The sequence below is a fragment of the Pan paniscus genome, chromosome 19 (assembly GCF_029289425.2).
Source record: "Pan paniscus chromosome 19, NHGRI_mPanPan1-v2.0_pri, whole genome shotgun sequence".
NCBI classification, from domain to species: Eukaryota; Metazoa; Chordata; class Mammalia; order Primates; family Hominidae; genus Pan; species Pan paniscus.
In genome coordinates, this window is record NC_073268.2 from 34796198 (window position 1) to 34811226 (window position 15029).

Genomic DNA, 15029 nt, shown 5'->3' on the forward strand with positions numbered 1-15029 from the left:
GAGCCAAGATCACATCACTGCACTCCACCTTGGCGACAGAGCGAGACTCCGTCTCAAAAAATATATATATAAAATGTCTGGCCAGGCGCAGTGGCTCACGCCTGTAACCCCAGCACTTTGGGAGGCCAAGGCAGGCAGATCACGAGGTCAGGAGATCTAGACCATCCTGGCTAACATGGTGAAACCCCGTCTCTACTGAAAACACAAAAAACAAAATTAGCCGGGCATGGTGGCATGCGCCTGTAGTCCCAGCTACTCGAGAAGCTGAGGCAGGAGAATGGCATGAACCCGGGAGGTGGAGCTTGCAGTGATCCAAGATGGTGCCACTGCACTCCAGCCTAGGTGACAGAGCAAGTCTCATCTCAAAAATAAAATAAAATAAAATGTCTGCCTTTTCAGAAGATATGAACAGATAGCTCAAAGATAGAAAATAGATCTTAAACAATGAAAAGTTGCTCACTTTTACTTCTAAGAGAAATGCAAATTGAAACTACACTGAGACACCTATCAGACTGTCAGACTGGCAAAAATTCAAAAGCTTAACCACAGTTTATTGGAAAGGCTGTGGGGAAAGTGGTGCTCTGATGCATTGCTGGTGGGACCACAGAATTGTTTCAGCCTCTGCGGAGGGAAATTTAGCAGTGTTTAACAAAAGTGTATCCTGCCTTTGACCTAGCAAACCTGCTTCCACAAATAAGAAATATCATTCATAGGAGACTAGTTGAATAAATTATTATATCAGTACTCATGAAGTACTATGCAGATGTAGGAAAAAATAAGATCTCTATGAACTGTTACATTTAGTGGTTTTGAGGATATATAAAATGAAATATATGTAAAATGAAAGCAATTAATAAAAAATTATGTGTAGCATATTACTTTCATGTAAGAATTGGTAATATGAGTAAGAAGTAGCAATAAGCATATGTTTGCTTATATTTTTTCAAAATAGAGTAAATCAGAAACTAATGAAAATGTCACCAATAGGAATTAAAGAGATAGGAGTGAGAGTGAGACTTCTTAGTTTACTTTTTTTTTTTGAGACAGAGTTTCACTCCTGTTGCCCAGGCTGGAGTGCAATGGCACAATCTTGGCTCACTGCAACCTCCACCTCCCAGGTTCAAGTGATTCTCCTGCCTCAGCCTCCCAAGTAGCTATGATTACAGGCATGCGTCACCACACCTGGCTAATTTTGTATTTTTAGTAGAGACATGGTGGTCAGGCTGGTCTGTAACTCCCAACCTCAGGTGATCCGTCTGCCTCGGCCTCCAGAGTGTTGGGATTACAGACGTGAGCCACTGCACCCAGCCTCTAAGTTTACTTTTTAATAAGCTTTTGACTTTTAATCACATAAAAGTTTTGTATGCCCAAAATATTAAATGGAAAAGAATAGAAAAAGCACTCTAAAATTGAATACAAGCCAGGTATGGTGGCATGCACTTGTAGTCCCAGGTACTCAGGAGGCTGAGGCAGGAAGATCACTTGAGGCCAGAAGTTCAAGGCTATAGCGCACAATGATAGTACCTGTGAATAGCCACTGAGCTCCAGCCTGGGCATCATAACGAGACCCACCTCTTAAAAAAAAAAAATACAGCTGGGCACAATGGCTCATGCCTGTCTGTAATCCCAGCACTTTGGGAGGCCGAGGTGGGCAGATCATGAGGTCATGAATTCGAGACCAGCCTGACCAACATGGAGAAACCCCATCTCTACTAAAAATACAAAAACTAGTTGGGTGTGGTGGTGCGCACCTGTAATCCCAGCTACTCAGGAGGCTGAGGAAGGAGAATCAGTTGAACCCAGGAGGCAGAGGTTGCGGTGAGCCGAGATTGTGCCATTGCACTCCAGCCTGGGCAACAGAGTGAGACTCCGTCTCAAAAAAAAAAAAAAAAAATACAGATTGTGGGGAATTCTCCAAGATAACAGATGTGGAGTCTACAAAAATGTCGATATGTCAATATTATGAAAGACCCCCTCCCACACTCCCAAAGAAAGCAGAAGATGTACTGTTCTAGATTAAAGCTAGGCTGGGTGTGGTGGTTCACTCCTGCAATCCCAAATTTTGGGAGGCCAAGGTGGGGAGGATCACTTGAGGCCAAGAGTTTGAGACCAGCCTGGGCAACATAGTGAGACCCCATCTCTAAGAAACAAAAGTAAAACAATTAGCAAGGCATGGTGCTGCCCACCTGTAGTCTCAGCTACTCGGGAGGCTGAGGCAGGAGGATGGTTTGAGCCCAGGAGTTCAAGGCTGCAGTGTGCCACTGCACTCCAGCCTAGGCAACAGAGCAAGACTCTGTCTCTAAAAAAAAAAAAAACAAAGTAGCCGGGCACAGTGGCTCACACCTGTAATCCCAGCCCTTTGGGAGGCCGAGGCAGGTGGATCACCTGAGATCAGGAGTTTGAGACCAGCCTGACCAACATGGTGAAATCTCGTCTTTACTAAATACAAAAAATTAGCTGGGCATGGTGGCAGGCACCTGTAATCCCAGCTACTCGGGTGGCTGAGGCAGGAGAATCGCTTGAACCCCAGAGGAGGAGGTTGCAGTGAGCCGAGATTGTGCCATTGCACTCCAGCCTGGGCAACAAGAGTGAAACTCCCGTCTCAAAAAGAAAAAAGAAAGTAGGCTGGGCACAGTGCCTCACGCCTGTAATCCCCGCACTTTGGGAGGCCGAGGCAGGCGGATCACTTGAGGTCAGGAGTTCAAGACCAGCCTGGGCAACATGGTGAAACCCTGTCTCTACTAAAAATACAAAAATTAGCTGGGCATGGTGATGCATGCCTATAATCCCAGTTACTCAGGAGGCTGAGGCAGGAGAGTCACTTGAACCCTGGCGGTGGAGGTTACAGTGAGTCAGGATCATACCACTGCCCTGTAGCCTGGGTGACTCTGTCTCAAAAAAAAAAAAAGTGTAGCTAGAGGATAGAGACATGACAACTAAATGTGAAGAATTATCCTTGACTGAGTAAATATAAAGGACATTTTGGGGACATTTGTAGAAATTCAAATATGTATAGTGTATCAGGTTATTGTGTTAATGTTACATTTCTTTGGTATGATCATATTATGTAAGAAAATGTTCTTAGATGATACATGCTCAAGTATTGAAATAAAGTGTCATGGTGCACAAAATGCTCTCAGATGGTTCAGGGGGAAAAAGTATGATATGTACTAAAAGAAAAGGGAAAGAAGGAAAGAAAGCAAATATGGCAAAATATTAATAATTGTGTCCTCCAGATCATCGGCAGAACCTCTTCCCCCAAAGTTTGCCATTTATCCCTATCTTAAAATTTTACATATAATGTTTCCCTCATTTGTTTGACAGAAGCTGCTATTTCAGTGTCTTCTCCTGCCACACACAAGTTCTGTCCTTTAACTCCTTAGATGCAACTTAATGCACTAAAAAGAGTGTGAGCGGCCCTGCGCGGTGGCTCACACCTGTAATCCCAGCACTTTGGGAGGCTGAGGCGGGTGGATCACGAGGTCAGGAGTTTGAGACCAGCATGACCAACATGGTGAAACCCTGCCTCTACTAAAAAATACAAAGATCAGCTGGGCATGGTGGCGCGCACCTGTAATCCCAGCTACTCAGGAGGCTGAGGCAGGAGAATTGCTGGAACCCGGGAGGCAGAGGTTGCAGTGAACCGAGATCACGCCATTGCATTCCAGCCTGGGTGACGGAGCAAGACGCTGTCTCAGAAAAAAAAGAGTGTGAGCTTTGGAATAAGGTGTAGTTCAATGCATAATAATGCTGCTTTTGTATGTGTAAAAATTCAGCAAATGTTTATTGAGCACCTGCCAGGTGCCAGGCACTGTGCAAGGTGCGTGGGTTTCCATAGGGAAGAAAAGAGCTGGTTCCCGACCTCTAGGAGCTTATATTAAAGGTAGTTAGAAAGTAAGCACATAAATAAATATATAGGTGCAAATTGTGATACATGCTGTTGAGGAAAATAGGAGATTACTATGAGCAAGAATAACAGAAGACATCTAATTTAGATTGGATGATGGTTAAAGACACCTCTCCTGCTGTATGATCATGGGCAAAAATTATTTGAATTCTATGAGTTGGTTTTTGTATCTGTAAAAATGAAGATGAAAATAACATTCTTACTCTATCATTTGTGAAAACTAAATGTGATAACATATGAAGTGCCTGGCAACTTAAAGGGCACTGGTAGATGTTATGAGTCTTCTTTTTGAAAGTTCTTCTTCCCTCGCTCCTTTTCAAGTATGGTTTGGTTGATTTGCTAATACTCCTTAACCTTGTCTTTTTGGCTCCATAGGGCTCAGAATGGAATGCCTCCAACTTAGAGGACTTACAGAACCGAGGGTAAGCACACAAAGCAATAGCTGGCACCCCTGTGTAACAGAAGTCCCTGTTTTATCTTCATTTTCCCATCAAAGAGGTATCAGTGGGTAACTTTAATCTTAAGAGTTGCATCTGACTGATTCTAATCAGATGTAATCTAAGAAAAATAAAAATAGCTGGGCTGGGCACGGTGACTCATGCCTATAATCCCAGCACTTTGGGAGGCCGAGGCGGGTGGATCACGAGGTCAGGAGATCAAGACCATCCTGGCTAACACAGTGAAACCCCGTCTCTACTAAAAATACAAAAAAATTAGCCAGGCATGGTGGCGGGCGCCTGTAGTCCCAGCTACTCAGGAGGCTGAGGCAGGAGAATGGCGTGAACCTGGGAGGTGGAGCTTGCAGTGAGCCAAGATCACGCCACTGCACTCCAGCCTGGGTGACAGAGCGAGACGCCATCTCAAAAAAAAAAGAAAAAGAAAAACAGCTATTCTCCCTGTTTCGTCCCCCCACCTCCCAAGAATACCAGCTGCTTTAATTGAGGGGCTTTGAAGAACAAATGTGCAAACCATTGGTGATGTTTAAAATCAAATTTCTATTTTTATGCAAGAATACATAGAATTGCATATGTAGGGTTCACAGAGCTGTTCATTCAACATTGATTGAGCATCTTCTGTGGGACAAAGTGCTAGGTGCTGGGGATCCACAGATAAATTAAGACTCAGTCCCTATCCTGTGTAGTAAGCTGCTTAAAGACTGTAGGTTATGGTTGTGAACTGGACAAGCTTCTGAAATTGAAGAGGACCTATCTTATATTAAGAAAACTGTCCCTAAGCAGCATGGTTATTAAGTTTGATTGTAACAATAGAGACTACAGTGAACATTCAGCAAGTAAAAAGCTGCCATTTTCCCCTTAGCTGATGCCTACTAAGTTTCTTATTGAAGTTCATTCACTTTAGGAGGTCAGCTAATCCCAATAAGAAAAGAGAAAATAAGGTCTGAAATTTGCCATGCTAACTCATTGTGGAAAGAGATAAGACCAGCTGAGACTCAGAGGTAGTGATGGTTGCTGGCTGCCTGTTTTCTCAGCCATAAGCCTCCTGGTTATCTTTACCATTAGTGGATAAATACTCCCTACTTTTTCCCCACATGAAAAGTATTTCATAATTGGCAAAATGAACTTGGAACAGGACTTAAGCCAAATGATTATACAAAGAATTCCGGGGGGTGGGGAGGGGAATCTGGTTGCTTAATTTAAAATTTGAAGTTAAACAAAACTTGGAAAACTTAATAAGAAAGTCTAGAGTTCTTCAAGGCAGAGACTGTATCTTAGTCTTGCTTATAGCTTACTATCTACCTAGCTCAGAGCTGTATAACAAGAGGGTGCTCAGTAAATGTGAATGAATGATAGGTATGTTCACACATATTTGAACACTGTGACTTGGCTGATGGCCAAGATAAGGAGAGAAAATCAATTAGCAAACTGTGTTGGGAATTCAGAGACCTCAGTTCTAATCCTGTATCTGCCGTTTGCCTTATTTGGAAATGCCCCTGAAGCATAAGGACCCCATAATTCAACAAGATTAATAACATTGCATCTGCTTTATATACAAGAGTCTCCTTAAGATTTCTTTAGGAGTGGGACAATGTTTTTTACAAGCTTCTCAAGTCATCAAGCTTTAAAAATTCTGTAATTCTGGCCAGGCATAGTAGCTCACGCCTGTAATCCCAGCACTTTGGGAGGCTGAGGCAGGTGGACCACTTGAGGTCAGGAGTTCGAGACCAGCCTGGCTAACATGGTGAAACCCTGTCTCTACTAAAAATACAAAAAAATTAGCTAGGTGTGATGGCAGGCACCTGTAATCCCAGCTACTCGGGAGGCTGAGGCAGGAGAATTGCTTGAACCCGGGAGGTGGCGGTTGCAGTGAGCCGAGATCATGCCACTGCACTGCAGCCTGGGCAACAGAGTGAGACTCTGTCTGGGAAAAAAAAAAAATCTGTACTTCTGGGAAACCTAGATACAGTGTTTAATATTAAGTCTGAGATGCGGTATAGCAGTGTTTGCCAAAAGCACTGGAATCATGTCATATATACATATGAATTTAGAATATAACCCCAGCTGGAGATGAGACCCATCATATCATTTGCTTCTTAGAAGGCTAAATTATAAAATGCAACTAACTATATCTAGTTGTCTTTAAAAACAGTATGGTCAAATTCCCAGATAGCTACTTAGATCTTGTTTCTTAAATTCAGTGATTGTTAAATTTTAATATGTGAAGAATTACAGTTCAGGGATCTGTACACAAAACCACATATAGTGCTGCCTATAGATGACTTAATGGGATTTTCAAGGGTAATTTTGACATTAAGGCCATTTCCATCCAATCTGCTGACTTCAGAACCTTACCCAAAGTAAAATGTTACTCTGTATAGAGTCATTTGGTGCTGAGATGGGAAAAAAGTTTCAAGGAGTTTAGTTCCAATTGGCAGTGACTGCCTACAGCTTTGTAATGAAAAGGATTGGGAAGCTGTGTCCTGCCTCTAGAAAGATAGTGCCATAATTTATTATGAGGTATGGGATTAGAGGTGGGAGATTGTTCATTTTTATTTTAAATAAAATAAGGAGGCCGGGCAAGGTGGTTCAAACCTGTAATCCCAGCACTTTGGGAGGCCGAAGCAGGCAGACCACAAGGTCAGGAGTTTGAGACCAGCCTGGCCAACACGGTGAAACAGCATCTCTACTAAAAATACAAAAATTAGGTGGGAGTGGTGGCGCATACCTGTAATCCCAGCTACTCGGGAGGCTGAGGCAGGAGAATTGCTTGAACAGGGGAGGCGGAGGTTGCAGAGAGCCAAGATCGTGCCATTGCACTCCAGATCTGGGCGACAGAGCAAGCCTCCATCTTGGGGAAAATAAATAAATAAATAATAAAATAAAATAAGGAAAGTGTGTTGCCTGTCTTTTTTTCTTTTTCCTTTTTTTCCTGTCACGCAGGCTGGAGTGTTGCCTTTTTTTTCTAAAAGTTTCATTGAAATATAATTTACATACCATACGATTCACCCATTTTAAATGTATAATTTGTTGGTTTTTGGTATATTCATAGAGCCGTGCAACCATCACCACAATCCATTTAGAACATTTTTTCAACTCGGAAAGCCTGTACCCTTCAGGAGTCACCTCCATTTTTCTTCTTACCCCTGCCCCAACAATCCCTAGAAATCACTAATGTTCATCAACTAACAAAGAGCCACTCTTCGGCTATTTTGAATAATGCTGCTGTGACCATTTGTGTACAAGTTTTCGGGTGGGCTTATATTTTTATTTCTCTTGGATTTATTCTTTGGAAAGGAATTGCTGGGTCCTGTGGTAATTTTGTGTTTACCCTTGGGGAAACTGCTGTACTGTTTTCCATAGCAATTGCACCTTTTTTTTTGTTTTTGAGACTGAGTTTCACTCTTATTGCCCAGACTGGAGTGCAATGGTGCAATCTCGACTCACTGCAACCTCCGCCTCCCGGGTTCAAGCAATTCTTCTGCCTCAGCCTCCCAAGTAGCTGGAATTACAGGCACGTGCCACCACGCCCAGCTAATTTTGTATTTTTAGTAGATACGGGGTTTCACCATCTTGACCAGGCTGGTCTCAAACTTCTCACCTCTGGTGATCCGCCCACCTTGGCCTCCCAGAGTGCTGGGATTACAGGTGTGAGCCACTGCGCCTGGCCAAGCTCGCTTTTTAAATTAAATTTTTAAAAAAATTTGTAGTAATGGGCTTTGATGCCAAGTTAAAACAGATTCAATTCGTGTCTGAGAAAATTTTTGGCCACTTGACCTTAACCACAGATTTGGTTAGCTATGGCTGCTTTCTTTTTCTGTATTCATTTCATTGATTTCAGAGTTTGGGTTTATAGAACTTCACATTTGTGCTGAGAAGGAAGCAATGTCTCAGAGAGAAATGAGTGAGTCCATGCTGTATTGTTGGAGTAAACTTAGACATCCAGCTATGTCTAAATCACAGCATTAAGAAAAGATAACATTTGGTAAATGGAGCTCAAGCATTTATTGAGATTGTGCAGTGAGAAAGATAATAGAAGACTGTTTTGATAGAGAAACTCTCTTCTGCAAGCATCTTAGTGTAGAAGAATCTTCAGATACATCGATGCCATAGCAGCCAGTAATGCAGTCAAATGAGTTTAAGGGAGTTTGAAGTCCAGCTTTTCTCTGACCCTTCCAGTTCTGTCCTCATTTGCCTTTCATGTAGTTTAGAGAGAGTAATTGCACAAAGCCTAACAATCTGGCATTCAGAAAAATAGGAAGAAATCGTTATTCATTCTCTCTTTTTTCCCTTGGGGTACATGTCAGTAGTCTGATTTTATACAGATGACTTTCAGAGAATAAATAGTATTGCTGACAATTTTAGTAACTGAGAAAGTGTCTGATTATGGACTCAAGTTGATTCTTTGGAGTAAAATATGAGGCATATTTTCAGAATACTATCAAGGATACGATTTTGTAACTACATAAACTGAAAATGGAATTTAGATGTTGAACATGGTGAATAACTTTTTGCTTAATAATTCCCTGGTGCCCAGGTATGCCCAGGAACCCTGCTGTGTCATTTCTCTAATAAATAAATATAACCTCTTAGTTTTTTAGCTGTCTTCATTATTTTTGTATTTAATTTCAGTCTATGGAATAAACAAGTTTTAAGTAAGAAAAAACAGTGCTGGGAATTGGATTTAGCCTGAGTAGTAGAGCACATATTCTCCCTTGGTTTCCTTGCAGGGTACGGTATATCTTGAATGTCACTCGAGAGATAGATAACTTCTTCCCAGGAGTCTTTGAGTATCATAACATTCGGGTATATGATGAAGAGGCAACGGATCTCCTGGCGTACTGGAATGACACTTACAAATTCATCTCTAAAGCAAAGTGAGTAATAGTCCTGCACAATGTTGTGATCTCTGTTCCTCTTGCCCCACCACACATGGCTGGGTCCTGAGGGCTATAGACAACTTACTGATGGTACTCAGGAAAAAGGAACTAAGGAAAGGAGGAGACTGAAATCTTTTTAATCCTAGGCAAAAGACTAGTGACTCACTTTAAGTAAAGTAAACCCCTAGGAGAAAGTAACCTCATGTTGGCTATTTCCATTGAGCACAGAATTAAAGAAAATAGACTTAAACTGCAGCAAAAGATACAGAAATGAGAGAAGGAAGAAATTCTGAATGAAATTAAGTTGCCAGTGGGGAGTTTTAAAAGTTATATCATAGAAATTATTTCAGATAGATAGAATACTGGTCCTCCCCGCTGAAGATAAGGAGACAAACTTTGGAAATCTTTTCCTACTCTCTTACTTTATTTTTATGATACTCTAAATGATAAAATTTTTCTGTGGCCCTTCTGTTGATGTCTTCCTTAAATTAGTTGGCTCTTCTAGTGAGAGTATTTTGTATTAACTTAGTGTTTGGTATTAATGTCAACACTGCCTTTTTGTTTTTAAGTCCTTGGGGATTTCCTTGCCAATCCTATTTATTCCTTTACTAGAGAGAACCATAAACGAGCTTGTTTGCCACATCTTCCTTCAGGTAGGACTATGTTCAAACCATCCCTGGCAGATGAGAAGTGCTTTTGTATTTAAACTCCTTCAAAAATAATTTCACACTTCTCTTAAGGACCTTCATGGTCAGGAAGTTCTTCCTCTTAGTTTCTCTAAATCCTCATACTCTAGCTTTGAGCCTATTCCTTTATTCTCAGCAAGTACCTAAAAGAGTGTTTTATATTTTTGAATTCTGTTAATAAATTATTCCCAGTAATAATACCATTCGTGGCATGCTTACTGTTCTCTCATGTAGTATTTTCTAAGATCCAGAGGGGCAGATGTTGTCAACATTCAGAGAGGTCAAATAAGTGGTGAAGATAGGACTTGAACAAAGATCTTGCTGAGGCGGGAGGATCACTCGAGCCCAGGAGTTCAAGATTAGCCTGAGCAAGACTCCTATCTCTACAAAAAAAATTTTTTTTTAATTAGCCGGGCACAGTGGTGCATGTCTGTGATACCAGCTTCTTGGAAAGCTGAGGGAGGTGGGAGGATCGCTTGAGCCCATGAGGTTGAGGCTGCAGTGAGCTGTGGTCGCACCACTGCACTTGAGCCTGGGTTTAGGGGGGGGGAAAAAAAACTTGTCTCATTTCAGAATCCAAGGGTACTGGAATAGTCTAGTTCTATAAGGAAAAGGTACTAGAAGGCTAGGCCCCAGTCCCAGTGAAAAGAAAGGCTAATTTTACTTAGGATTAGGGAGAGACGTACGGGGCACCCAGGCACAACTGAGGGCACTCACTCTCAGGCTTTTGCAAGCATAAATCAGCACCTAAGAGTGTGTATCTCTTAAAATGCTCCTATATCTCATCCTAATCAGGACCCTGATTTTTTTTTTTTTTGAGCCAGAGTCTTGCTCTGTTGCCCAGGCTAGAGTGCAGTGGTGCCATCTCGGCTCACTGCAACCTCCGCCTCCCAGGTTTAAGCAATTCTCCTCCCTCGGCCTCCCGAGTAGCTGGGATTACAGGCACACACCACCACGCCTGGCTAATTTTTTTGTATTTTTAGTAGAGACAGGGTTTCACCATCTTGTCCAGGTTGGTCTTGAACTCCTGACCTCGTGATCCACCTGCCTCAGCCTCCCAAAGTGCTGGGATTACAGGCATGAGCCGCTGCGCCCAGTCTGCCCAACTAATTTTTGTATTTTTAGTAGAGACGGGGTTTCACCATGTTGGCCAGGCTGGTCTCGAACCCCCAACCTCAAGTGATCCACCTGCCTCAGCCTCCCAAAGTCCTGGGATTACAGGTGGGAACCACCACACCCAGCCCCATATTGCATTTTAATTGTGTTTCTCCCACTGAATCCTACCCTTTAGGATAAAAGCTGTATGTTACTTACCTTTGCATCCCAGCACTTTGCACATTGCCTTACACATATTGTAAATGCCTAGTAAATGTTTGCTGAATGGATTAAAGAAGCATAATATTAACATTGAATAATTAGTAGTGAGCTGCCTCACTCTACCCTACCCACACATTTGATTATAAATGTATATGAGTGTACCAAAGTGGAGAGATTGCATAGCAAGAAAATGGAAGAGCAGGACAGGACACTTGGAAAAATCTAGAAACCAACTTTTAAAATATCCCCACTATTGTATTTTCCTCTATTCTTTACCTCAATCCCCCAAACAAGGAAACATGGATCTAAATGCCTTGTGCACTGCAAAATGGGGGTGAGTCGCTCAGCCTCCACCGTGATTGCCTATGCAATGAAGGAATATGGCTGGAATCTGGACCGAGCCTATGACTATGTGAAAGAAAGACGAACGGTAACCAAGCCCAACCCAAGCTTCATGAGACAACTGGAAGAGTATCAGGGGATCTTGCTGGCAAGGTGAGTCAAGTGACTTTCTCCAATTCTCCCTCCTTTTAAGATCCCTAAAGCAAGATGAAGTGTCCTTCTCTGTAGCCACTTCTCAAGCTGATTTGGATGTTATATTTTTTCAAAAAAGACTTATTTCTCTATCAATCCAGTTTTCAAAACATAAGTGTAAGCATTTAAGATTTGCATGGGCTGGCCGGGCACAGTGGCTCACGCCTGTAATCCCAGCACTTTGGGAGGCTGAGGCAAGCGGATCATTTGAGGTCAGGAGTTCAAAACCAGCCTGGCCAACATGGTGAAACCCCGTCTCTACTTAAAATACAAATATTAGCTGGGCATGATGATGGGCCCCTGTAATCCCAGCTACTTGGGAGGCTGAGGCAGGACAATCGCTTGAACCTGGGAGGCAGAGGTTGCAGTGAGCTGAGATCGTACCACGCACTCCAGCCTGGGTAACAGAGCGAAACAACATCTCAAAAAAAAAAAAAGAAAGATTTCCCTGGACATACTGCCAATGGGATAGCTCTGCCCCATAAGGAGCAGTACCAAAAATTTTTTTTAAAGAAAAAAAGAGTAGTATGGAAGATTAAGCATTTAATCTTTCAGGTTGATATAATTAAACTGAAGGATGGAAATACTAAATATTAATACCACTTTTCAACATCTTATAAGACTAGGTTCAGCTGCCTTTAAAAAAAAAAAATGGATACCAGTGACTCTCAAGGTAATGCGAGGCTTAGCTGAAATTCTTGGAAATTTTTTGGCCCATTCATTCATTCATATTTTGTTTGTATTTTTTATGTTTTTTGAGACAGGGTCTTACTCTGTCACCCAGGCTGGAGTGCAGTGGCACAGTCTCGGCTCGCTGCAACCTTTGGCCGACTCTTTTTTTTTTTTTGAGACAGAGTCTCGATCTGTCACCCAGGCTGGAGTGCAGTGGCGCGATCTCGGCTCACAGCAATCTCCGCCTCCCAGGTTCACGCCATTCTCCTGCCTCAGCCTCCCGAGTAGCTGGGACTACAGGTGCCCGCCACCATGCCTGGCTAATTTTTTGTATTTTTAGTAGAGATGGGGTTTCACTGTGGTCTCGATCTCCTGACCTTGTGATCCGCTCGCCTCGGCCTCCCAAAGTGCTGGGATTACAAGCGTGAGCCACCCCACCCGGCCTGGCCGACTCTTTAAAAAAAAAAAATAAGTACCATCTGCTAATTTGGGTATTTCTTTACCTCAGTGCTTGTTTTCACTGAGCCTTCTCCAGTAATTTTGATCATGTGACAAATCAGCAGAATAGGGATGTGTATAACTCCGTTGAGGTATGAAAGCACTTCCTAGAAACAATTCTTTCTTATTTAAAAAATATTTTGGCCGGGCGTGGTGGCTCACACCTATAATCCCAGCACCTTGGGAGGCTGAGGCGGGCGGCTCACAAGGTCAGGAGTTTGAGACCAGCCTGGCCAATATGGTGAATCCCCATCTCTATTAAAACTATAAAAATTAGCCAGGCATGGTGGCGGGCACCTGTAGTCCCAGCTATTCGGGAGGCTAAGGCAGGATAATCGCTTGAACCCAGGAGACGGAGGTTGCAGTGAGCTGAGATCGCGCCACTGCACTCCGGCCTAGGCGACAGAGTGAGACTCTGTCTCAAAAAAACAATTTAATCCAATTATATATGCTTTTCAAAAATGCAGAAAATTGCAAAAGGAAAAAATAGTTAATGAGCTCAATACACACAGACAGCAGTTGACATTACCAGTTTCTCAAGGTTTTACTCTATCACATATTTTGGTGGCTATTTTCGCCACAAAAACTGTTCTGTAGTCTACCTCTCCACTCAGTAACAGGTCTTGAATGTCTTCCTGTATCGGTAAGAACCAGCTGTTTTCAATAATAATTTGGTAATTGGTTATAAAATGAGTAATTAATTGCACTACATTATTATCCCTTTGGTGGTTAAAGCCACCTTCAGCAGCTCTTGGGAACAAGCATCAGATATTAAGTGATTTAAGGATCAGCTTCCTGAGATGCTACATGCTGAAATTCTGTGGATTTCTAGATTCTGCTTTGTTTTTTCCATGTAGGTATATTCTAGGTGGTTTTGTTAGGGTGAAGGCACAGCTGTCTAGAAGCAGTTGGGGCTGGTGCCAGTGTTTGACTCCAGTGAGTCTTATGATTTGGTCTTGACTCTTGAATCTGGACTGTGTTTCCCCTGAACAAAATGTTACATAGCCTTCCAGCCTATCTGGGCAGAGGGATCACCCTCCCGCCCCCGAAGTATTGTGAAAATGTGGCCACAGCATAGCATTATGGTTTCCACTAAAAAACCCCTCCCATTTACTCAACATTTGGCATGATTTTATCTGAACCATTCTCTTAGGAGGCTGGGAGGATACTGAAGCATCCTGTGTTTAAAATAATTTGTAGGTCTTTGGGGCCAGATTTTGATGGCATTTTTAGATTAGATCAGAAGGTAGGATGTAGCAGCTCTTTTTGGCACAAGAAAGAGGCATCTGAGCATTCAGCAAGAAATAAATATATATTCCCAGACACACATGACAGATGTTGGGCAGTGTCCTCACGTGACCCACTGAGAGAAAGGATACTACGTGTCCTGCCAATTTTAGTATTTATTCTGGAATCCCAGGCTTCTGCAAGCTGTTGGGTTGGGTTTTTTTAATGTGTGTGGTTTTCCTTAGTTGTTGAAGGAGTTTCAGAAAAATCTTAGATGAGGATAAGAAGGGCAGTATAAACCCAAAATCACCTTTTCTTTCCTTTCCCTTCCTTTTTTTGCTCCATCTCAGCTTCCTAGGCTTGATTCATGGAGGGAGGGACAAGCCCTGGGGAGAGAAAAGCACAGAATTTGAGTCAGTAGATCTGGTTTCCATTCCTGGTTCACCCTCTTGCTGCAACCCTGAGAAGTTACTTCACATTTCTCATCCTTACCTGACCCCATCTATAAAATGAAAATCAAGAGATCCATCTCACAGGGTTATTGTGAATAAAAATGTTTGAATGTTTATTACGTATCGTTGAGAGTTATTCAGATATGATTCTCATCTTCCTCCAAGGCTACCCAGAAGACACGTGTATGTGCCATTTATTTCCTCTTCCATGACATCACTACTGCCTCCTGCCACCCACAGACATATTCCATTCAAAACTGAAATGGGAAGTGTTCCTAGAATTTCCTATATTGTGGTGTTTTCTGGATTTTAAGTACTATCTAGTGCTAGGGATGTCACTTAGGCTGCTTTTGGCTGCAAGTAATCAATTACCTCAATCAGGATCTCAGCAAGAAACAGCA

General features: G+C 42.4%; 1 protein-coding gene across 7 annotated transcripts in view; it reads left to right on the plus strand.

Annotated features, from left to right (window-relative positions):
• SSH2 (slingshot protein phosphatase 2) overlaps window positions 1-15029 on the plus strand; it is a 303596-nt gene that overhangs the window by 269405 nt on the left and 19162 nt on the right. For all 7 annotated transcript variants that reach the window (XM_003812708.5, XM_034942143.3, XM_003812707.6 and 4 more), the window contains 3 exons: window positions 4283-4329; window positions 9093-9239; window positions 11540-11740. In XM_003812708.5, the coding sequence (XP_003812756.4) occupies window positions 4283-4329; window positions 9093-9239; window positions 11540-11740 (395 nt within the window). The remainder of the gene's footprint in view (window positions 1-4282; window positions 4330-9092; window positions 9240-11539; window positions 11741-15029) is intronic.